At 57.3% G+C, this 23,023-nt stretch overlaps 1 protein-coding gene across 7 annotated transcripts in view; it reads left to right on the top strand.

Moving 5' to 3' along the window:
- MAP4 (microtubule associated protein 4) overlaps positions 1-21,171 on the top strand; it is a 152,711-nt gene extending 131,540 nt beyond the window's left edge. For 5 of the 7 annotated variants that reach the window (XM_059489636.1, XM_059489802.1, XM_059489470.1 and 2 more), the window contains 9 exons: positions 590-767; positions 4,169-4,228; positions 5,206-5,528; positions 7,246-7,368; positions 9,090-9,182; positions 13,480-13,561; positions 16,421-16,533; positions 19,099-19,273; positions 19,430-21,171. In XM_059489636.1, the coding sequence (XP_059345619.1) occupies positions 590-767; positions 4,169-4,228; positions 5,206-5,528; positions 7,246-7,368; positions 9,090-9,182; positions 13,480-13,561; positions 16,421-16,533; positions 19,099-19,273; positions 19,430-19,437 (1,155 nt within the window). In that variant the 3' untranslated portion in view covers positions 19,438-21,171. The remainder of the gene's footprint in view (positions 1-589; positions 768-4,168; positions 4,229-5,205; positions 5,529-7,245; positions 7,369-9,089; positions 9,183-13,479; positions 13,562-16,420; positions 16,534-19,098; positions 19,274-19,429) is intronic. The other 2 variants (XM_059489407.1, XM_059489551.1) reach the window with 2 other exon arrangements.
- The last annotated feature ends 1,852 nt before the right edge of the window (positions 21,172-23,023 follow it).

Below are 23,023 nucleotides of genomic sequence, written 5' to 3'. Positions count from 1 at the left end.
AAGGCAAATGAAAGCCCAGGTGTGAAACTGTACTTTTCTCTGAGCTGGTGACTTTGATTTGGTTCAAGTTTTTGTATCTTTTTGATAAAATAATAATAATTCAATATTTTCATACCTCAGAGATCAGGCAGTTGACAAACAAGTGCCTGACCAGGGACAGCAGGAAAGAGTTTTCCCAGTGAGGGATGAGCTGTGGACGCCTGATTCTCATGTCCCCACTGTTAAAACAAATTCCAGCTTAGGGGGCATTGGTGCTCCTGGAGGATGGGAATCTCTCCCAGGAGCATTGCTGGTGTTCTGCTGGTTCCATTTGATCCAGAAATCAGAACCTGCTCCCCAGCAGGAGAGGCCCCCACACACCAGAGCTGACCAGCCCCGGGTGGGAGCTGCTCCTCCGCAGCGTCCGTGCTCCGTGTCCTGCCCTCCACACCACCGCTCGCTTCTGCACGTCTCAATTAAAATATTTTAATTGCATTATAACCTTTCAGCAGTGCCAGGCTTCATTAAGTGCTGGGGCATTTCAGGGATTCCTGTTCCTTCCAGCCCTCCTGGCTCGGGCTCCGCTCTGACGCCGCTCGCTCCCTTGCAGGTCGCGGATGCGAAGCCCGCGGAGAAGAAAACCTCCCTCTCCAAGCCTCCCTCCTCCACCACCCCCAAAACTCCTTCCAGGAGCTCCTCTGCTGTTCCCCGGACCACGGCGCCGTCCCCGGTGACGGCAGCGGCCGCTGCCAAAACCACGGCGCCCACTCCTCCCAAGAGGCCGACGTGTGAGTGCTGCCCCTTCCCTTGGAAACCCATCCTGCAGCACCTGCAGCCTCCTGCCTGGGCACACCAGGGGCTCTGCGCAGCTCCTGGCACAGGGCACAGCTGGGGGACAGGGACAGGAGCAGAGGGAGCAGCCTCAGGCTGGGCAGGGCAGGCTCGGGTGGATACTGGGAATGTTCCTCCTGGAAAAGGCTCTGCAGCCCTGGCACAGCTGTGGAGGCCCAGGTGGATACTGGGAGTGTTCCTCCTGGAAAAGGCTCTGCAGCCCTGGCACAGCTGTGGAGTCCCCATCTCTGGAAGTGTTCAGAAGCCACTCCATCATTGCCTGGATTCTGACAGTGGCTCAAGTGTTCTTCTCTCCAGGGCTTCCTCTTCCAAATTGCCTTCAGGGCCAGCCTCCATCAGCTGTGTTTAATCCAGGGTTAATGCAATTACTGGACACACTCGATTTAAGAGTGGGCATTCCATTCCTTCTATATTTTGCCATAGGAACAGAATAAACACTAAATAAAAGTTCAAAAAAGCAAATCTTCAGAAGAGGACTTGAAACACCTGAACTGGTGTGGGAAATCCAAAAGGGTTGAGCAGAAGTGGAAGATTTTTAGTAGAGCAGGAGGAATTTGGAGCTGAAATCACATCAGCTTCATCCAAAAACTGTGTCCCACTCGTGCTGCTGCTAAAGAGGGAACTTTGCATGAGTTCCACAGGAAACCTGAGCAGTGTTTTAGCTAAGCTAACACTGTTCTCACTCCTCTTGATGGAACTTGAGAGATTTAACATTAGATAAGATTATAGTCCAAGTCTTCTCAAGTCTTTTCAAATGACTGGCCTCAGTGGCAAAATTTGTCAATAAAAGTGTAAAATGACACAGTTTGGTTTGAATCCCAAAGCATGGGTTCCTATCCCAGCTTTCCCAAAAAAATTGACATGTTTTAGCTGTGCTGGGATGGATTTGGCCTGATGGACATCCCAGACTTATGTTCTGGGGGAAAATCTAATTAATCAAGTGTAGAGAAGGTGTTGCACGTTCCAAGAGCCACATATCCTGTCTGATAAACTCATTTTGTGAGTAAAACTCATTTTGTGTGGTCTTGGAGGCAAATGGGAGCCTGGGAATGCAGGATCTGTTCTAATGAGTTGGGCTCATTCCTGCTGCCCCACAAACAAAGCAGTGTTTGCTGCTGAAAGGAGATGGAGGCAGCGATGCAGAGCTGCAGGGAGCTGTTCCAAGAGGCAGGAGGTGCAGGGCAAGGGGCTGTGGCACCAGGAACGTGGTGGGACCCTGCCAGGCCACAGGCAGGGCCCTGGGGTGAGGGAGGCTGAGGTCAGCTGGAGGGACTCCATGGGGAGGCTGAGAAATCTGGATCTGGAAATGCACAGGGACGGCAGGAATGGGAAAAGCAGGGGTCCTGTGCTGGGTGAGGTGGAAGCAGGGGTGGGGCAGAGGGTGGAAGGTGACCTAGACCCTCAAGGCAACCACGAGCCCAATGCTGAGAGTTGAGTTTGGTTTGGTGTAGTTCGGTTGGGTTTGGTTTGGTGTAGTTGGGTTGGGTTGAGTTGGGTTTGGTTGGGTTGGGTTGATTTGGTTGAGTTTGGTTTAATTGGGTTTGGTTCAGTTGGATTTGGTTTCATTGGGTTTGGTTTAGTTTGTTTTTATTTGATTGGTTGTTGGTTGGTTGGTTGGTTGGTTGGTTGGTTGGTTGGGTTGGGTTTTGGTTGCTTGGGTTGGGTTTGGTGTGGTTTGGTTGGGTTGGGTTTGGTTTGGTTTGAGTGAGATGTGGGTGGGAACACCTGGAGCTCTTGGGCTCACAGCTCTGGGGTCACAGCTGCCATCAATTTCAGTCATTGTCTCACAAAATCTGTGTGTAAAGGCCAGGTTTGGCATTACATAGTTCCACTTTTTCAGGTATTTTCAGGTCAGTCGTTTTCTCTGCTAAAGGAGAGCCAAGGGTTATGTGGGGCTTGATGTTTTGATTTTTAATTTTATTTCTTCATTAGTTTTTGCCCCCTCCCTGTGGAAATGACTTTAATGTTTGTACAAGACCACGCTCAGCCCTTCAGATCAGGCACAGATCAAAGTCTGTCACACAGACCCTTGTCCCAGGGGCTCTCTCTGGGTTTTCAGCACCTCGTTCACACAGATAGAAGTGTTCAGCATTGGCTCCCCACCGACACCAGCAGACAGAACATCTCTGTATATTAATGTAACATAATATTCCTCTGCCTTTTACACAAACCTAAGGCTGTTCTGTCTGTGCAGTTTCCCCAATTAAAGTTGTGGTCTCAAGGAATGAAATTAGGTTGGTTTGCCAGCCCCTTGTTTGAAGTGTTTGCTATTAATTATGTATCCATCCTTTAGGCCTTATTAAATTATCCAAATTATCACCTCATTAGCTGGAATCTTATCTGGGGTGTTTAATTGAATGCTTTTAGCAAAGTCAGGGTGGAATGATCCAGACTAACTTGGCCTGTAGTTATCTGCCTCTTCCCCTTGGTCTTTTTGGTATTGATATTCCATAAAGGACCCTGACAGCTGCTGGAGTGTATCTAAAAAATCTGAGACTTAATGGAAATTAGATATTAAAAAATGAGGGTTTTCCTAATTTCTAACTTGGGTCTTTTCCATTTATTATTTCTTTTCAATGTTGCCTTCCTTTGGCTGTTTAAATGAAGCAGAATTTACCCAAACATGCTCATCACTGATAGTAAAACCCCTCCAATTTCATTATCAAAGACTTCCTTAAAATAAAGTCCCATTTCTATTGTTCAGTCCATAGTTTTTGCCTTGATTAATTTGGTGTTTGGCTTTCTCCTGCTTGGGGAAGTGTGGCTGCATCCCTGGTTTAGAGTGTCCTCTGTGCAGTGTAATCAGGTCATGATCGTTGGGCTTTGCCCAAAGGCAGCTCAGTTTGGGGATTGATTTTTGGGTTTATACAATTAAAATAGCAGCCAAAATATGTGCAATAACTCCTGTGCAAGAAAATTGGCACGGGGTAGGACTGGTCTGACAATGAGAGCAAGGTTGGGCAAGGACAAATGTGGGGCTGCTTTTGTTCCTTTTTAAAGAAAGGAAATGTTTTGGGGTAGGGTTTTTTGCTTGGTTGTTTTTTTTGTTTAAGAAATGAAGATGGGGCAGGATTAAAATGCTCCCAGTGAGTGCTGTCAGATTCAGGAAGGTAATGTGAGGAGAAAGAAAATGCAGCCCATCCCCAGGTGTGTGGTGTGACCGAGTGAGGATCCTTTGACAAGGATTGGTGCTCTGGCTGCCAAACACGAGGGTTTCTGGTGGCAGCAGGAGCTGCCCAGGCTGCAGGTGCTCTCATCCACAGAACAGTGAATCCTGGGCTGGTTCCAGGCTGGAATGTGCTGGGGTCTCCCCTGACTGCTATGTTTGTGTTGGCAGCCATCAAGACGGACGCGAAGCCGGCAGATGCCAAGAAACCTCCTGCCAAGTCTCCCTCAGGTAACCTCACCTCCCTCCTCACCTGGGCTCTGGGAAATGCAGCTGGGAAAACTCTGCAAGGCCATGGAGCCCCTCTCCCCAGCACTGACCATGTCCCCAGTGCCACATCCACGTGGGTGCCACATCCCTCCAGCGATGGGGAACCACTGGTGCCCTGGGCAGCTGTGCCAGGGCTGAAGAGCCCTTTCCAGGAAGGAATATTCCCAATATCCACCTGAACCTCCCCTGGCACAGCCTGAGGCTGTTTCCTCAGTCTGAATCTAATCCCCTTTGTCTGGGGCTGGGGTCATTATGGGGTCCCTGTACATCTCTGGGAATGGGGGTGTCCCAGACTGGGCTGGATGGGACATGGAGCACCTGGGACAGTGAAGGTGTCCCTGCCACGGCAGGGCTGGGGTGACCTGATCTTTGGGTCCCAGCCCATACTGGGCTATGTGACTGAGGCCGTTCTGTGTGACTGAGGCAGTTCTGTGTGTCTGAGGCAGTTCTGTGTGACTGAGGCAGTTCTGAGGCAGTTCTGACTGAGGCAGTTCTGACTGAGGCAGTTCTGTGTGACTGAGGCAGTTCTGACTGAGGCAGTTCTGTGTGACTGAGGCAGTTCTGACTGAGGCAGTTCTGACTGAGGCAGTTCTGAGGCAGTTCTGACTGAGGCAGTTCTGACTGAGGCAGTTCTGTGTGACTGAGGCAGTTCTGACTGAGGCAGTTCTGTGTGACTGAGGCAGTTCTGACTGAGGCAGTTCTGACTGAGGCAGTTCTGTGTGACTGAGGCAGTTCTGTGTGACTGAGGCAGTTCTGACTGAGGCAGTTCTGTGTGTCTCAAGCAGTTCTGACTGAGGCAGTTCTGTGTGTCTCAGGCAGTTCTGTGTGACTGAGGCAGTTCTGACTGAGGCAGTTCTGTATGTCTCAGGCAGTTCTGTGTGTCCAATGCAGTTCTGTACCTGACCCTGCTCTCCCCTTCCCTCCCCGCGATCCCACAGGCGATTCCAGCCGCCCCAAGAGTGCCCCGGGCAGCACCACCAAGAGCAGCGCCACCACTCCTTCCACCGCGGCCTCCAGCGTGGCCGGCACGGCCCCCAGCCGGCCCAAGCCCAAAGCCGCCGCCCCCAAAGCCGCCACGGCCTCCACGGTGTCCGCGGACGCCAAGAGAGCCGCGGGCAAGGCCGCAGCGGGCAGCAAAGGCAGCGCCGGGCCCGCGGCCCGAGCCCCGCGCCCCGCCAGCGCCGCCGGGCCCGACCTGCGCCACGTCCGCTCCAAGGTGGGCTCCACCGACAACATCAAACACCAGCCCGGCGGGGGAAAGGTGAGCCCTGCCCTCCCTGCCCGCCCTGCCTGCTCCGGGCTCTGTGCCGGCTCTGCGGGATGGTGGCTGTGTCCTCACTGCTCTCTCGGCTCCTCGCTGGGTCCTGCTTGGGCAGAGCGCGGGAGCCACCCCAGAGCCAGCCCTGCTCCACAGCAGAACCCAGAGCTCCACTGCTGCTGCTCTCCTGCCCCGAGCCTGGCACAGAAACACCCTCAGTCCTGTCCATAGTCCTGCCCTTTGCCCTTTGGTGGAGGAACTGCCTGCTGAATGGTACGGAAGGTGGAGTAGTGCACTAGGATGAGGGAAACCTGGATTGCACAGCACCTTTCCCATGCCCAGCTCCTCAGGCCCAAAGCTGACATGGAATGAGTCTTTTGGGACCCCCCCCATGGTGGGCATGAGGAGAGGGCAGTGCTGGAAAACCATGACCAGAGAAAAAACTTGGGGCTCTCACTGCCTCCTAAAGCCCTTAGGGGGCACTTCCACTATCAGCATGTCCCATGGAAAGGACAAAGGTGGGATCCACCTGCTGAACAAATGGCCATGCAGAACCACAGAGCCCTGCTTAGCTGTTGTGTAAGGCCAGCCTTGGCCTGGCCACGTGTGTCAGCAGCAGCCAGAGGGCTCTGCCTCCCCCCCAGTGGGACACAGATCTTTCCATTCTCTTTGCTGCAGCTCTGTGGTGCTGAATAACCCGGCCCAGAACTTTAATCTGCTGCCAAGGGAGCACGTTCCATGCTGGGAGAGCTTTAATCTGCTCTCAGGCACATTAAAGTCAAGGGCACTCCTGGCTGGGTGCTGTGTGTCCCAGACAGCATCAATGCAGCATGGATTTATCCTCAGAGGCAGCAGCTCCTGGCTGGGCAGTAGCACAGCACAGCCCTCGTTCTGTCAGCTCAGGGGACTTGCATTTGCATTTAATTGCACTGCCCTTCATTTTCTAAATATTTTCATAGAGTTATTAAATCCTAACAATTGCCTTGTTAAGCAAATTGTCCTTTTTGTAGTCCTGTCCACACTGAGCTGTTTTTAAGAATTATTGTAGTGTTGGGGTTTTTTTGTTCACTGGTCTGTAGGTTAGTGAAATACAAGATTTATGCTGAGCATCCCCCAAAAAATGCAGGTCCTGCTGCACTTCCCTGCATCTAAACTAGCAAAAACAATAGATATCCTCAGGTAGATGCTGAGTTTTTATGAAACCTGTAAATTTTCCTTTGATTTTCTGCTCAGCTGGACTCACAGGCAGGGTGCACCTGCCTTTTGGTAGATAAAAACTAAAGGAGCTGCTGAGCTCCAAGGCTGAGTGCAGTGAGGCTGGGTGGGAATCTGAGCTGGGAGCTCAGGGTGTGTGTCCAGCAGAGCCCCAGACCAGCCCTGGGTGTCCTCACCTCCACACCTGCACCACGTCCTCCACAAGAAGGAGCTGCTCCTGCTCTGCTCTGGGGCTCCCCAGGGATTTGGTTGGATTTTTTTTGGCAGGATCATTGTCCTGGGGTTGCCTGGATCCTGAGGAAGGGCACCAGGAGCTTTTTGAGAAGGGAATCCTTGCTCTGTGCCCTGGGCTGGGCACTGCTGTGCCCTTGGGATGATCCTTGGCCTGGCAGTCGGAGCAGGCAGGGAGTGCTCCTGGGTCTCTGTGCAGCAGGTCTCTCGTGTTCCCGTGCTCCTGCCCGAGTTGTGCCTTTGCTGGTGAAATCATCCCTTTGTCTCCATCCAGGGGAAGGTAGAGAAAAGGCCAGAGTCAGCCGGCGCCGCGCCCAGCTCTGAGCCCAGCGCGGGCTCTAAGGTGGCTCCTAAAGTGGCAGCAAAAGAGGGGGTCCCCAAACAGCCCAATGGGAAAGTGAGTTGCTTTCACACTTTTCTCTGGGGGAGATGAAGGAAAACGTTTCCATTTTGAGTGACTGTCCCTCCTCTCCAGCTGTCCTGCTCTCTCCTGTCAGTGGCACTGTCCTTGCACAGACACCTCCCCTTCTCTCCCCTGCACCCTGAGATGTTCCCAGGGAAGCTCCCCCAGGAAGGGACCCTCTACACTGCTGCTGGAGAGGTTTGCAGAGCAGAGTCCTCCTGTTTCACTGCCAGGTTAATACAGGCTTAACTTGGAGTCAGAGGGCTTCCCTTAAACCAGTTCTCCACACACAGAACCAATTTGTAACGAGGCAGAGGGGTTGAGTTCACAGCTGCTCCTTTTAGGAGTGCACAATATGTAGGAATTCACGTCTTCCCTGCAATATTCCTAGCCCAGTTGTACCAAAACTCTGTAACTCCAAGCCTTAGCCATCACCACTGGATGGGTTACTCCAAAGTCCAGGTGGATGGCATGAGGTGGGAGTGCCACAGATTAATTCCAGTATTACCAGGCAGGAATGGTCAGGAATGAGCAGGGTTTGTACCTGTAGGGAGTCAGTGAAGCCGCCCACACTCCATGGCACAGGTATGTTCCCAGAGCTGCTGTTCCTGTTCCCAGCCTTTGAGGCCTGGCTGAGGAGCTCTGGGAGCCTGCCCAGCTGAGAGTGTTGGGTGATCCCTGCTGTGCTCCAAGCTTGTCACCTTGTGGGAGCCAGGATCCAGCTGGGCCTGCTTGTGCTGTGGTGAATAACTCAGCTCCAGACTAAACCTGTGTTGTAACTAACCTCTGTAAACACTGGTGTCTAACCCAGCTACTGCTGTGAGCAGAGCTCACCCAAACCTCTCCTCTTGCCTTAAAAATCACACACTCGCTGAGGCTGGAGAAGCCCTGTGAGATCATGGAGTCCAGCCATGCCCAGCACTGCCAAACCACCTCCAACCACGTTCTCACACCTTCATCTGAGTCACTGTGAAGGAGAAGCAATTTCATTAACCTGAGACTCATCTGAGGCCATTCAGCTGAAGGTGTGACCACCTTCAGTAGCAGAATGCTCCTCAGAGCCAGCTGTACTGCCCAGGGCTGTGGAGGGACATTGTCCAGGGCTGGAGCCAGCCCAGCTGTGGGCATGGAGCAGCTCACAGCGTGCTGGGAGTGCTGGCTCCCCGGGCTGCCTCTCCCTGCTCTGGCCAGATGTCCCTGGAAACCTCCCAGGAGCCTCCTGGGCCATGGACAGTCCCATCCCACCCCTCTGGGCTGGCTGGACCTGCTCCAGGGGGTTTTCCATACCTTGGGCAGTTCCATCCTGTCCCTCTGGGCTGGCTCTCCCTGCCCCAGGGGGGTTTCCATGCCTTGGGCAGTCCCTTCCCACCCCTCTGGGCTGGCTCTCCCTGCCCCAGGGGGGTTTCCATGCCTTGGGCAGTCCCTTCCCACCCCTCTGGGCTGTCTCCCTGCTCCAGGGGGTTTCCAGGCCCTGGGGAGCCCCAGCCCACCCCACCCCAGGGCTCTGCAGGGTCCCTGGGCACTCCCAGCCTGGCACTAACACTGTCTGTGCAGCCTCCTGTCCTTCACTGTCTCTCACTCTCTCCTTGGTGCCTTCCCCAGCTCTGGGCCCAGCTCCTCAGGGTCCCTGGTGCCCAGGAGCCCGGGTGCCCTGCAGAGTGCCATCTCTAACCAGTCCTCTTCCCTTGTGTTGTCTCCGTTCTGTGACGTTCCAGGTCCAGATAGTCTCCAAAAAAGCGAACTACAGCCATGTTCAGTCCAAGTGTGGTTCCAAGGACAATATTAAGCATGTCCCTGGAGGTGGGAATGTAAGTATGGGTCTGGGCAAGCTGTGTGTCTGCTAACTGCTTCTCTGTGCTGTGCTGGGGGTGCCAGCCCCAGGAGTGCTGTGCTGCAGGCAGGAGCCGTGGCAGAGCTCCTGGGCACAGCCTGGAGGATTCCTGCCCTGCTCTGGGGCTGCCAGGGTGAGCTGTGGGGTTTGTTCCAGTGTTCAGCTGCACCTGGGCTGGTCCTGCTCTGTGGAATGGTCCTGCTCCCTGGGCTGGTCCTGTACCCTGGGCTGGTCCTGCTCCCTGGGCTGGTCCTGCTCCCTGGGCTGGTCCTGCTCTGTGGAATGGTCCTGTACCCTGGGCTGGTCCTGCTCTGTGGAATGGTCCTGTACCCTGGGCTGGTCCTGTACCCTGGGCTGGTCCTGCTCTGTGGAATGGTCCTGTTCCCTGGGCTGGTCCTGTACCCTGGGCTGGTCCTGCTCTATGGGCTGGTCCTGCTCCCTGGGCTGGTCCTGCTCCCTGGGCTGGTCCTGCTCTGTGGAATGGTCCTGTACCCTGGGCTGGTCCTGCTCCCGGGGCTGGCTGTGACCCACACAGGGGTGGGGATGTGCCTGAGCCTGGGTCTGAGCTCACCCCTGACCTGCCTGGAGCCTCCATCCCCAGAGCAGATCCATCATGGCCTGGCAGTGCCTGTAACTCTCCCCTGGCTCCCAGGGCCAGCTGGAGCCACACTCATTCACTCCTTGTTTCATAAAAGGTTCTTTGGAGCAGGCAAAGACTCTGGGACTTAACCTTTGAGCTGAGATTAATTTCTAAATTTAAAGGCTGCCGGTATCTCTGGCAGCAGGGCTGAGCTTATTAAAATAGAAAGTTAATCTGGTGGTGTCTGCAGCTTGGTTTGGGGTGTGGGGTGCTCCAGGTGTCTGCCAGGTAAGCCAGGTTCTCTGTCCAGCCCCTGGCAGGCTGGGCGAGCACGAGCAGGGGGCTCAGTCCCTGGGGTGGATCTGTGCTGCTCTGACAAACCTGGGCTGCTTTGGCACAGGGCTGGTTCAGCAATGCAAACTTTGGATGGTTTCAAAGGCACTGAAGGACCTGAGCCTAACAAAGTTTGTTCTGAGATGTTTAAATATCCTGGGTTCCCAAGCAGGGATGTCCATCTACCACATCTGCTGACGTGCCCAGTGACACAAACCCTGCTCAGGACCTGCCTGTGGAGCCAGCTGGGGCCACTCCTCCTGGGAAACCCATGTCCAGCTGCCTGAACCTCTCCATGACTGATTTTTCCACAGATCTTTGCAAGTGGCAGCCAAATGTGGGTTCCTGACACCTGCTTCCCTCCAGGCTGGCTGCCAGGGTGGCCAGAGATGCTGAAGTCACACCTGTGCCACTGAACCCAGGCTGCCTTCCCACATCCCTGCTCTGGGGATTTGGGATTTGTGGCTCTCTGCTGTTTCCATGATTTACACTGTGTTTCTGGGAGTGTTTCCCATGGAAATGGTCCCACAGGATGCCTGGGAATGCTGGCCTGGAGCCCTGGTGTCCATGGGGAGCCCTCAGGGCTTTGGGGCCCTGATTCTGTTCCTGCTGCCTGTTCCCCTGGTGCTGTCCCCAGCCTGTCCCAGAAGGGCCTTTGGCCCCCCTGTGCCAGCTCTGGAGCAGCTGCTGGCATTTCCCTGGCCGTGCTCTCCAAGGAGCTGTATTTCATAAACCACCTCAGTGCTGCTACTTCAGCTTTTGCTGAGCCTTTCAGGAGCCTCACAGGTGCCTTCCCTGCTCTTCCAGGCTGCAGAAATGGGGCTGGCATGTGGGGATCCTGCCTTGCCTGGTGAACTGTGTCACTGAAGTGTCCTTCTGCTCATGAGTCACCATCCTGTCCTTCCCTCTGCACTGCCAGCCATCCCCAGCCCTAGGCACAGCTCTGTCCCTGCTTTCCTCTCCTCTCCTCCTCTCCCACACCCTCCTTTCACCACTGCACTTTTGCTCCTTGCTCAGCTCCCCAAGCAGCTCTTTATTCTGCATTTTCTGAACCAAAAGCTCATTCCCAGGCTCCAAATGCTCCCAGAGCAGCTCCAGGAGAGCATTCCCAGCCCTCCAGCACAGGTGGTGTGGATGTTTTTATTTTTATTTATTCATTTTTGTATCTTCCCCCTCCCTTTGGAGCACTGTGATGTTAGTGACCTCTTCCAAGATGCTTCCTTGCTCAGGTAGTTGTGGTGATCACTTGTGATAGAATTCCCAGTGTTGGATTCCCAGCTGGGTCTGTCTGGAAGGTCTGTTCTGGTCTGGGCCTTCAGTCAGAGCTTTCAGGATCCTGTGGACAAGTGCTGTGGTTTAGAAACAATTCCTGGTGGAGCTTTAGGAGGTGATGGCCAGGGCTGGTTTGTGTTGGGAAGGACTCACAGATGATTGAGTGCCACCCCTGCCATGGCAGGGGCACCTTCCCTGTCCCAGGGTGCTGCCAGCCCTGTCCAGCCTGGCAGGGACACTCCAGGGGTGGACACTGCTGTCCCACCCCACCCCAGTGGCCCCAGGCTGCCCACCCTGCCCTCTGCCCATGGAGATCATTCCTGTCCATGCCCACATTCCCCAGGAGCTGTGCCCAAGAGCAGCAGCTGCAGTTGCTGCTCACCAGAAACACAAACACAGTTCAGTTCCTGGGGAAAACATTGGATTTTTTTTTTTTTTTTTAGTATTTCCCTCTCTCAGAACCACTGAGGTTGGAAAAGATCCCCAACACCATGGAGTCCAACCTCTGAGCAAGTTTTCTGTTCCAAGACAGCAGAACAGAGTGGATTTCACAAAGTGCAGGCAGTGCCTGTGGGTGAAGGAGGTTTGGGAAGGGAGTTTGGAGTGTCCCTGTGCTCCCCTGGCCTTTGGCTTGTCCTGCTTGGCTGCTCTGGGATGTGGTCAGGGACACAAAATCAGACAAGAGCTGGGGCTCACTCCCCACCTGAGCCAAACCCCCAAAGTTTATTTCTGGCACCAGAGTCTGTGCTTGGCTCTCTGAGTGCAATCCCAGCTCCTGCTGAAGTGCTACCAACAGACCCTTCCCTGAGGGTGGGACAGTTTGTGTCTCAGGTCAGGAACACAGCTGGTAACAAACAGCAGATTTCCAGGGGCATTCTGTGAAATGAATTTCAGCTCAGCTCAGTTCTGAGCAAGCAAGGACTGATGATTAAAGCTGTAGTAGCTTTACTCCTGAGAAAAGCAAATCAGGGTGTGTGAGTGACCTTTGGAGGGTGTCCCTGAGCTGGGGATGTGGGACCTGGCAGGAGCTGGGCTGGGCTGTCCTGCTCCCCCTGCAGCATCCTGGGGCTCCTCCCTGGGCACAGAGCAGCAGGATCCCTGATTCCCTTGGAGGAGTTCTGGCAGACCCTCCTGAGAGCTCCAGTAAACTCCCAGAGCAGCTGGTGGTCAGGGAATTCTACTCATATTGGAAAGGAAATCCTTGGCTTTGCTCTGTGACCTGACCTGGAGCAGGAGTTCTGAGCCTGCAGCTCCCAGCTGGTGGCTGCTCTCAGCCCTGGCCTTGTCCTGGAGAGGGGTGGATTGCTGGAGCAGGGCATTCCAGCAGGGCACCAGATCCCTCTGAGAATCCCAGGCTGCTTGGAGTGGAGGGACCTAAATCCCACCCAGTGCCACCCCTGCCATGGCAGGGACACCTGCCCCTGTCCCAGGGTGCTCCAAGCCCTGTCCAGCCTGGCCTGGGCACTGCCAGGGATCCAGGGGCAGCCACAGCTGCTCTGGGAATTCCATCCCAGCCAGGAATTCCCAATTCCCAATCTCCCATCCATCCCTGCCCTCTGGCACTGGGAGCCATTCCCTGTGTCCTGTCCCTCCATCCTTGTCCCCAGTCCCTCTCCAGCTCTCCTGGAGCCCCTCAGGCCCTGCCAGGGGCTCTGAGCCCTCCCTGCAGCTTCTCCCCAGGCTGTGTGTGGTGGTGCAGAACAGAGCAGAGCTGGTGGCACAGCCCTGGCCTGCAGCAGGGCTCCCTGAGGTGGCCCCAGGCCATGGCTGTGTCCCAGGCTGGGCAGGAGCCCTGTGGGGACCCTGGCAGCAGATTTAGCTTTTATTGTCCTGTCCCAGGGCTGCTGTGTCCCATGGCCGTGCCCGAGCCCAGCCCTGGGATGGTTCTGTCCCTCTGTCCTGCTGTCTGTCCCAGCTCTGTCTCACTTTGGCTCTGGGTGACCCCAGGGCTGCAGTGGCACAGGAATTGCAGGCGGGATTCTGGCAATCTGCAGGAGGAGGGGTGAGAGCAGGGACACAGGCTCACAGAGCACAGCCTCTGGCCTGCAGGGCTTTCTCTGTGCTCAGCTGCTGCTTTTTGTCTCCCCAGGTGCAGATCCAGAACAAGAAAGTCGACCTCTCCAAAGTGTCCTCCAAGTGTGGATCTAAAGCAAATATCAAGCATAAGCCAGGTAGGAATTTTGCCATTTCCTCATTTGCCTGTAAGTTTTGTCCCTTAAACACAGCCCTGGATTGGGACTGCAATAGTTTTAGGGGCTTGTTGCTTTCAGGGCGTGTCCCCAGTGCTTGTGGAAATTTCTAGAAATGCTTCTTCCACAGTTCCTGGTGGCTTGATGAGCAGAGAGGGGGATTAGGAGATGTGGGATGTCCTCTTGCCTGTGAAGATAATGTACAGCTTTGGCTCATTTCTGCCTTTCCTGCTCATTTGAGAAGGAACACAGGGATGCTTCCACAGCCATTCCAGGAAGCTCCATCCATGCTCACAGAGGCTTTGGGGCACTCAGAACATCCCAGGATGGTCATGGGACATGGCAGGATAAAGGAAATTCCCTGCAGTCCTTCAGAGCACATAGCAGGCTCCTTTTAGCCTTGAGCCCACAGCAGCTCCTGCCTCACATGGAACCCTTCTGGGCCCTGGGTGGATTTTCTAGGATGGGTGTGGGAATTACCTGCTCCCTGCTGAGAACACAGCCTGAATTCCTGGGAGTCTCAATTGTGTCCCCAGGCTGGGCACAGCCCAAGGTGCTGGGGCTGGAGGCCCCTGGCTTGGCCTGAGGGATGGTCAGCTCAGTGTCCTTGGGCTGATGGTCAGCTCAGTGTCCTTGGGCTGATGGTCAGTTCAGTGTCCTTGGGCTGATGGTCAGTTGTGTCCTTGGGCTGATGGTCAGTTGTGTCCTTGGGCTGATGGTCAGTTCAGTGTCCTGGAGCTGATGGTCAGTTGCATCCTGGAGCTGATGGTCAGCTCAGTGCCCTTGGTTGCCCCTGGTCCCTGGGCACATTCTCCAGCCGGGAGCGCTGCTGCTGGCACGAGGGCCAGGGTTCAGTGCCCAGGCAGGGAAGGAGCCCCTCAGGCTGGGAAGGAGCCCCTCAGGAGGGAAGGAGCCCCTCAGGTTGGGAAGGAGCCCCTCAGGCTGGGTGGGGGCCCCTCAGGCTGGGTGGGAGCCCCTCAGGCTGGGAAGGAGACCCTCAGGATGGGAAGGAGCCCCTCAGGCTGGGAAGGAGCCCCTCAGGCTGGGAAGGAGACCCTCAGGCTGGGAAGGAGACCCTCAGGATGGGAAGGAGCCCCTCAGGAGGGAAGGAGCCCCTCAGGCTGGGAAGGAGACCCTCAGGATGGGAAGGAGCCCCTCAGGCTGGGTGGGGGCCCCTCAGGAGGGAAGGAGCCCCTCAGGCTGGGAAGGAGCCCCTCAGGCTGGGAAGGAGACCCTCAGGATGGGAAGGAGCCCCTCAGGCTGCTCTTTGTCCCCCTGGGAGTGCCCTGCAGGCTGCCCAGGCTGCCAGGTCAGAGCAGGGCACTCCCTGGCAGGAGCCCTGGCTCCAGGGGCTCCCGGCCCTGGGAACGTGGTGCCACGGGCACGACCTCTGCCAGCTCAGTGCTGGGCAGTGACAATCCAGTAACGAGCTGAGGGTGACAATCAGTGCCTTGTCCAGGCCTGATGGGAGCACTGCCACCCTGCCAGGGCTTCAGCTGTGGCACCAAAGCCCTTGCTTTGCACCATGGTTGGCCGTGCCAGGCTTCCAGGGCAGAGCTGAGGCTTTAATGATGTCGCTGGGAGGCAGAGCTGTGCTCAGCAAGACTTGAGCTGGGCTTTGGAGAAGCTGCTGGATGGGCACTGCAGCCAGGGAAAGGTGGCCCTGTCCTTGCAGGAGGGGTGGAATCATCCTCAGGATCCAGGATTCCAATCTGTGGGATTGTGCACTGATTTGTCAGTAAAGGAGGCAGCACTGTGGTCAGAGGGATGGAGCATTCCCCTGGGAGGAAAGGCTGAGAGAGCTGGGAGTGCTCAGCCTGAGAAGGGAAGGTTTTGGGGTGACCTCACCGTGGCCTTCCAGGACCTGAAGGGAGCCAAGAAAGATGGGGAGAGATGACTTCCAAAGGCCTGGAGTGCCAGGACAAGGGGAATGGCTCCCACTGCCAGAGGGCAGGGCTGGATGGGATACTGGGAATTAGGAATTGTTCCCTGGCAGGGTGGGCAGGCCCTGGCACAGGTGCCCAGAGCAGCTGGGGCTGCCCCTGGATCCCTGGCAGTGCCCAGGGCCAGGCTGGACACTGGGGCTGGGAGCAGCCTGGGACAGTGGGAGGTGTCCCTGCCATGGCAGGGGTGGCACTGGAGGATCCTTAAGGTCCCTTCCAACCCAGCCCATTCTGGATTCTGTGGTTAATGGGAATCTATCTAATTTATCTATTCTATCTTAATCTGTCTGTATCTATATCTATATCTATATATATCTATCTATAGGAGTCTATCTATATCTAATTCTGCAATCTATTCCATTCTGGAAAAACCTTGCTAAATTCTCAGCTCTGTTTGTGACCTCCACATTCCCTGCAGTGTTCCTGCAGATGGGGTGTGCCAGGGGAGCTGCCCAGGCAGGCAGGGCTGCCCAGGGATGCCAGGGCTGGAGCAGCAGGGGAGGAGGGCAGGGACACAGAGGAGCAGGAGGTGCCCTGGCACTGCTGAGAGCACAGGTGGCTGAGCTGGAGGGGCCTGGGCAGGGACAGGGATGGGACACAGCCTTGGAATGGCAGCAGTGAGGGACGGTGGGGGTGACATTTCACACCTCTGCTGGAGGAGGCAGCCTCAGGAGCAGATCAGAGAGTTCTCTCTATCCTGTCTGTCTGGATGTGCAGCATTCCCCAGGGCCCTGTTTGCTGGCACGGCTGGAAATCACCAGCTTTGGTCTTGCAGAAGTTTTCCTGAGGCAGGGACTGTGGAACTTGTCCTGTCCCTCCTCCGAGGGGTCCCCAGGGGCTCCTGGGTGGGACTGGGTGGGACCTTCCCCAAACTCAGCCCTGCTCCCTGTCCCTGCAGGCGGAGGAGACGTCAAAATCGAGAACCAGAAGCTGAACTTCAAGGAGAAGGCCCAGGCCAAGGTGGGATCTCTGGACAACGTGGGACACTCACCGGCCGGAGGGGCCGTCAAGGTGAGGGCAGGGACCTGGCACAGCCAGGGAATGGCTCTGAGCCAGTTCTTGTCCTTCTGCTGCTGCTGTGCAGCTCCTCCTCCACAGCCTGGTACAGCCTCCTCGCTCCTGGGGCCTGTGCTGTGCACCCCTGGGTGAGGATGGAGCCCAGGACAAGGATGGCTGGAAAGGAGAGAGCTGGACCCAGCTCGGGGTGCCTGACCCTGCTGGGCATTCCCAAGGGCTGGCACTGCCCATCTCCATCCTTCCTCTTGGAACCTGAGAGCAGGGATCTCTGCTGGCTGGGGGCCCAGCAGAGGGGCTGGCAGGGCCATGCCCAGCAGAGGGGCAGCCAGGGGCCGTGCCCAGCAGAGGGGCTGGCAGGGCCATGCCCAGCAGAGGGGCAGCCAGGAGCCGTGCCCAGCAGAGGGGCTGGCAGGGCCACGCCCAGCAGAGGGGCAGCCAGGGGCCGTGCCCAGCAGAGGGGCTGGCAGGGCCACGCCCAGCAGAGGGGCAGCCAGGGGCCGTGCCCAGCAGAGGGGCTGGCAGGGGCCATGCCCAGCAGAGGGGCAGCCAGGGGCCGTGCCCAGCAGAGGGGCTGGCAGGGCCATGCCCAGCAGAGGGGCAGCCAGGGGCCGTGCCCAGCAGAGGGGCTGGCAGGGCCATGCCCAGCAGAGGGGCTGGCAGTTTCATCCCCAGTGAAAGCACCTGAGATCCACATGCTCTGTGCTGGAGAGAGCACCTGGCAGTCTTGGGAGCATTTACAGAGCCATGGAATGCCCTGAGCTGGAAGGGATCTGTCCAGCCCATCCTTCAGCCCTGTTTTGTTTGTGTGGGGATGAGAACAGAGCACAGCTCTTGGGCTGATTCATCCCTTCTCCCACAGGAGCACAAACTGTCCCCAGCCTCGGCTCTGCATGTTCCAGGTCTGGCTGCAGCAATGGGACATCTGTGCCCAGGGAGGGGACATTCCCTCCCCGAGGGATGTGTGGGCCTGGCACAACCCCAGGGAGCAGGAATTGTGCTCAGGGAGTCACTGGAAGGGACTTGTGACACTCCTGCCATGGGAGGGTCACCTCCCACTGCCCCAGGCTGCTGCAAACCCCAGTGTCAGCCTGGCCTTGGGCACTGCCAGGGATCCAGCTGGACCTGGGCACCTGTGCCAGGGCCTGCCCACCCTGCCAGGGAACAATTCCTGCCCAATACCCCATCCATCCCTGCTGTCCTTCAGCCTAAGGCCATCCCCCGTGTCCTGTCACCCCAGGCCCTCGGGAAAAGTCCCTCTCCAAACAGGTCTGAGAGGATGCCGTTTTGCTGTTTCTAAATAAGTTCTGGAAGCAGAGAAAACCCCTCGGGGGTAGCCTCAGAGTGCCAGCAGGGCAGGCAGACCCAGGACAAACCCCTCCAGGCACTGGCATCCCCTGGGTGCCCCAGCCCTGGCTTGTGTGAGGCTCTGTGTGTGCAGGAAGGGCTCAGAGCTGGGCTGAGCTGCTCTGTTGAATTCTGGGGGCACTGAAAGCAGCAGTGCCAGTGCTGGGGCAGCAGGATTCCCCGGGGGATGGAGCTCAGGCATTCCTGGCAAAGCAAGGGCAGAGGGCATGGCCACTGCTCAGGTTCTCCCGGCTCCAGCCCTGTCTGGAAACTCCATCCTGGCAAATCGTGGCTCAGGGAAGGCTGGAAGGAGCTGGAGAAGCCTTGGCAGGGATCTGGAACTTTCTGTAACAGAATTCCAGTGAATTGGAGCTCCTGGTGTGTGCACCGGTGTGTGCTGGGGAGTTGAGTGGTGCTTCCACCCAAGTTCCAGATTCTCACCTGCTCAGATTCAGTCTGACTGTGACTGTGGGCTGTTTCCCCTCCCTGGGTGTCGGTGCTGGCAGTGCTGGCAGTGCTGCTGCTGTCCCAAGGCCTTGCCAAGGGTTTCTGTCACCCCTGGGATGCCCAGGGCAGCAGAGTCCCCTCCAAGGGCAGGAGGGCTCAGCTCTGCTCCAGGTCCAGGGACAGCTGCTGAGCCCAGTGGGATGAGCAGCTCTGCTGTGGGACCAGAGCAGGAGGGGATTCTGGATTCTCCCTGAGCTCTCAGTCCTGGCCCATGGCTCAGCATGGAGGGGAAAGGGGCTCCTTGTGTGAGCCTGGCCCTGCTGGTTTGGGACCCACCAGGAGCTGGGAACACAGAATGCTGGAGTGGTTTGGGCTGGAAGGGACCCTGAGGATCATCCAGGGACACCTGCCACTGTCCCAGGGTGCCCCAAGCCCTGTCCAGCCTGGCCTGGGCACTGCCAGGGATCCAGGGGCAGCCACAGCTGCTGTGGGTGTCCCCAGCTCATGATCCAGTGTCACAGCAGTGGCCCCACAGCCAGCCCTCGGCCCCAGAACACGGGGGTTTGTCCCTGGCATTCCCTGTGCCAGCTGTGAGTGTGGCAGCTCAGCTCCGTGACCCGAGGAGCTCCAGGGCCCGGGGTCCGTCAGACCCCGCAGGGCCGGGCAGGATTTGCTTTCCCAGGAGCCGAGATTGCCGCTGCCATCCCCTCCCGTCCCCGCACCCTTCCCTCGCCGTGGTGCTGACCCGTGGCCGCGCTGTCATTGCAGGAGGGCGGCGCGGAGCCGGCGCAGCTCCCGGCGACCAACGGAACGGGGCCGGAGCCGGGCGCGCTGCCCGCGGCCCCCGCGCTGCGGGAGAACGGCGTGGGGCCGGCCCTGGCCGCCCTCGGCACCGCCGAACAAAGGGAAATGCAGAGCCTCGACACTCACATCCAAGAAACAAGTAAGTGCCGGGGCCCCGCCCGGGGCCGGGGGAGGGAGCCCGGCAGCCCCGGGCGCGGCGGCGTCGCTGCCACCGCAGCCCCCGACCGCTGCCAGCGACGTCTGCGGGGTTGTCGTGCCTTGCTTTTAATTCAGAAAATTGCCTTTTATCTTCCAGGCATCTAATGATGACATTATGGTATCGTCTTCCATTCCCCTCCTGTCCCTTGTCTCCTCCTCTCCCCGTGTCCCCTTGTCCCCTGCCCTTGTGTCGCTGCAGATTGAGTCTCACAAGCTGACGTTCCGTGCGAAGGCCAAGGCTCGAACAGACCACGGAGCGGAAATCGTCGTCTCCAAACCCCCCACCCTTTCCAGCAGCACCTGCCCCCGGCGTAGCACCTCCGCCAGCGACAGCCTGGGCTCCGTCGCCTCCCGTCACCGCCGCCGGCCGCGCCCTCCCAGCAAGGCTTGTGACCCCCCGCGCCCCGGGGACCCCAGCTTGGCCCTCTTAACCCGGCTCTGCCTTTGGGTGGGAAGGGGCCGATGCTCCTCGGGCCCGCCCGGGCTGGGGTCCCTCGGCGGCCGGGCAGGGCTCCCCTCCCTCCTTCTCTCCCTGTCCTGCCCTCCCGCCGGCCCGGGACTCCCGGGGGTTGCTGCGCCTCGGGGCGGCCCGAGCTGCTCCGGCCGTGCCAGGGCAGGGCAGAGCCGAGCCCTGGCTTCGGGGCCAGGCCGAGTTAACAGGGATAAGCTGTGATCTTTCTTTCTGTCTCTTTTTTTAACCCCTTCCCTCCTCGCCGCTTCAGTTTCTGCCGCCTGTGGGATGCTGATAAATCCCCTCCACACTCGTTAGGCTGTTTTAACTGTTGACTTGAACCTTTTATTCTTTGTGACGAAGTGTTGATGATTTATCGTGTTCGAACCCGTGCTAAGTTTCCTTTTCTCTTTCCTTCTTTTCCGACCCGTAGGAGAGTAGGGACATTTAACCGCTGCTGCCGTGCTGGCTTCTTACTGACATATCCAGCCGTTGTAACTTCTTTGTTGTTGTTTGGGGTTTTTTCTTTTTAATATTTTAAAACGATGGAGCGAGTTCATGGGATTAAGCCATGTCCGGAAAGAAAGGCACAGGAATGTGTAAAGGGCGAACTTGCTGTGAGAGCTCAGGTGGAGCCTGTGTTGACCTCGAGATGTGTAATTGATGCTCGAGATGTGTTAATTGAGGCTCGCGAGCCCTCCGCGGGTGCCTTCTGCCGAGGTGGTTTATGGTTTATTTATTAGCGGCACGGCCGAGCCCTGGGATGGGTCCCGTTGTCCCGGGCCGAGGCCGGAGGGAGCAGGAGGCGGCCGTGGCGGGGCGGGAGGGCGCGGGCCGGGGTTGCGAGGCTGCAGCAGGTCAGGTCCGTGGGGGTGTGGGCAGCGCGGGGTGTGCGGTTTTGGGGTGGTGGAGGGGGACCCGAGCGAGCCGGGATGAGCAGGGAGCTCATCCCGGGGGCAGCAGGGCAGGGTCGGTGCCAGGCAGGTGCAGCTCTGACTAGGAAGGAGATCTAACCACTCTTGGAGCTCCTCGTTTCAAATGACACTAAAGAAACGAAATGTAAATAAATTAAAACAAAAGAAAAGTGTTCTTGGGTGGTCAAACTAATTTAAAGAAACGAAAAAAAAAAAGGCAAGCAGAATAACAAAACACTGGGATCAAAGAGAACTGAACCAGGTGTGTGCTAAGGGGGGCTGCTCCAGGAGGGGACAGAGGGAAGCCTGCAGCTTCTCGTGCTTGTGGGAGTATTTCTTTGGGAAGCCAACAACGACACGATAACCCGGAATCTGTATTTACACACAAAGATTCTTATTGCACTTGTATTTTTTATATTAAAGTTTGCATGGTTTCTAATAAAATGGCATTAAAATGTACTAGTTTGCATCAAAGTCGTCTGGTAGTTTCATAAGTGCTTTTTCATCTGAATACAAATTTAAACGATGCAGATTTGCACCTGAAAGGGGCGGTTATATATACCCAGAGACCTCCCAGTGCTTCCCTTCGTCTTCCTCCTCCTTCTCCTCCTCCTTTTCCTCCTCCTCCTCCTCCCCACCTCCCCACTCCCCTCCGCATCCCTGTGACCCCAGCGGGGCAGGCGGCCGCGCCGTCGCTCCGTGCCCTCCCTGTGTGTCCCCGTGTCCCCGGCGTTCCCGGAGGAGGAGCTGGAGCCGGCCCCGCTCCCCGGAGCCCTGCTCGATCCCCGTGTGCCGGTATATATCACTGCCCTCCCGTGACGCTTCCTTCTTTCTTTACTGCTAAATTCTACACACCAGCTTCAGCTTGGCAGCCTTGCCTTTGCTTTGGTCGATTTTTTTTTTCCAACACTTGAATTGAGGGAGAATTAGGAGAGGAGAGGAGCAGGGTGAGCCCCTCGGCAGGACGGTGAGCCTGGAGCCTCTGTTCCCAGCCTGTGACCAGCCGGGGTGGCCTCGGCAGGGCTGGAGCCGAGCTCCAGGCTCACCGGCCGGGAGGGGCGCTGGGAGCAGCGTTTGTGAGCTGGCGGCAGCCGGAGATGTGCGGGGCAACCAAAGAGGAGGTGCAGGCTGAGATGTCTTGTTCCTCTTGCTGCTCTTCCTGGGGCACCCCAGGGATGGTGGCCTGGGATGCCCCGGGATGAGATTCCCTGGGATGCCCCAGGATGACATTCCCGGGGTCCCTCAGGATGGTATTCCCAGGGTGCCCAGGTGAGGCCCCGGGCAAAGGGAAGCAGCCGGTCCCGGTTCGGGGACTGCAGGAGGAAAGCAAGTGGCAACATTGCACTTTATCTTCTGAGATTGCAAAAAGCAAACAGCCCTGCCCCGCTGCAGAGGGACAGTGAGTCACCTCCCTGCACTGCTTTTCTCCGATTCCCGATGATTCCCCGAGCGCCGGGCGGCCCTGGCCGGGCGCGGTGGCTGCGTGCGGTGCCCAGGCTGTCCCTGCCCAAACCCCGGCCCAGCTCACCCCCGGCCCGTGCTTCTGTGCCACTTCTCTAACACTTGTTGTGCCTGTGTTTAGCTGATGAACTAAATCCAGATACACTAGTTTGCCGTGGTGTTTCTAGGACAGCTTCAGTTTTAATACGGATTTCTTTTTTAACTTTGAGGAAGCGGCTGTACATATTGCTAGGCTGGGAAGGAGCCGTGTGTGGTGGGAATGACTTTAGTTTCCTGTCTGGAGAGGTGGGATGAGCTGGGTAGTGCTGAGACCTTAACGCTGCTGGGGAAGGGGCTGCGGGCGCCGGTGGCTCCATCGAGGGCTGCAGGCAGCGAATCCGGGGGGAAACAGGAGCTGAGCTCTGAATGAGATGCAAGTTGAATGTACACGTTCCTGTCCCGAGCTGGCGCCGGGGGTCCTGCCTTTGGCCGCACTGGGGGCACTGTGGGCTGGGCAGGGGCTGAGCGGGGCCAGGTTGGTGGCTGGCTCCGGGCAGGATGCTCGGCAAAGGCCTTTGCAGAGCTCAGGGCGAGGAGCGGCGCTCTGGAGGGGCTGAGCTGCCGCAGGGCTGGGGGAAGCGGCGGGGCCGGGTGCGAGCTCCACCCCGGCGGGGCCGCGCTTCCTCCGGGCGGCCGGAGCCTTCCCCGGCCGGCAGCAGCCGGAGCCCGACGCCTCTCGGCATATCAGTGGCATCCACAGTTCTTTGGGCTTTTTGTACTGTTAAACAGCAACATTCGAGTAACCGAGTTGGTGGGCTCGAGGCCGCGGCCGCCCCAGCGTGGCTCCCGCTCGGCTCCCGGCCGCAAACTGAATGTAGTTTTCTAC

Source organism: Ammospiza nelsoni, chromosome 1 (genome assembly GCF_027579445.1).
Source record: "Ammospiza nelsoni isolate bAmmNel1 chromosome 1, bAmmNel1.pri, whole genome shotgun sequence".
NCBI lineage: Eukaryota > Metazoa > Chordata > Aves > Passeriformes > Passerellidae > Ammospiza > Ammospiza nelsoni.
The sequence above is the reverse complement of the archived record's forward strand: the minus strand, read 5'-3'. Positions and strand labels throughout refer to the sequence as shown.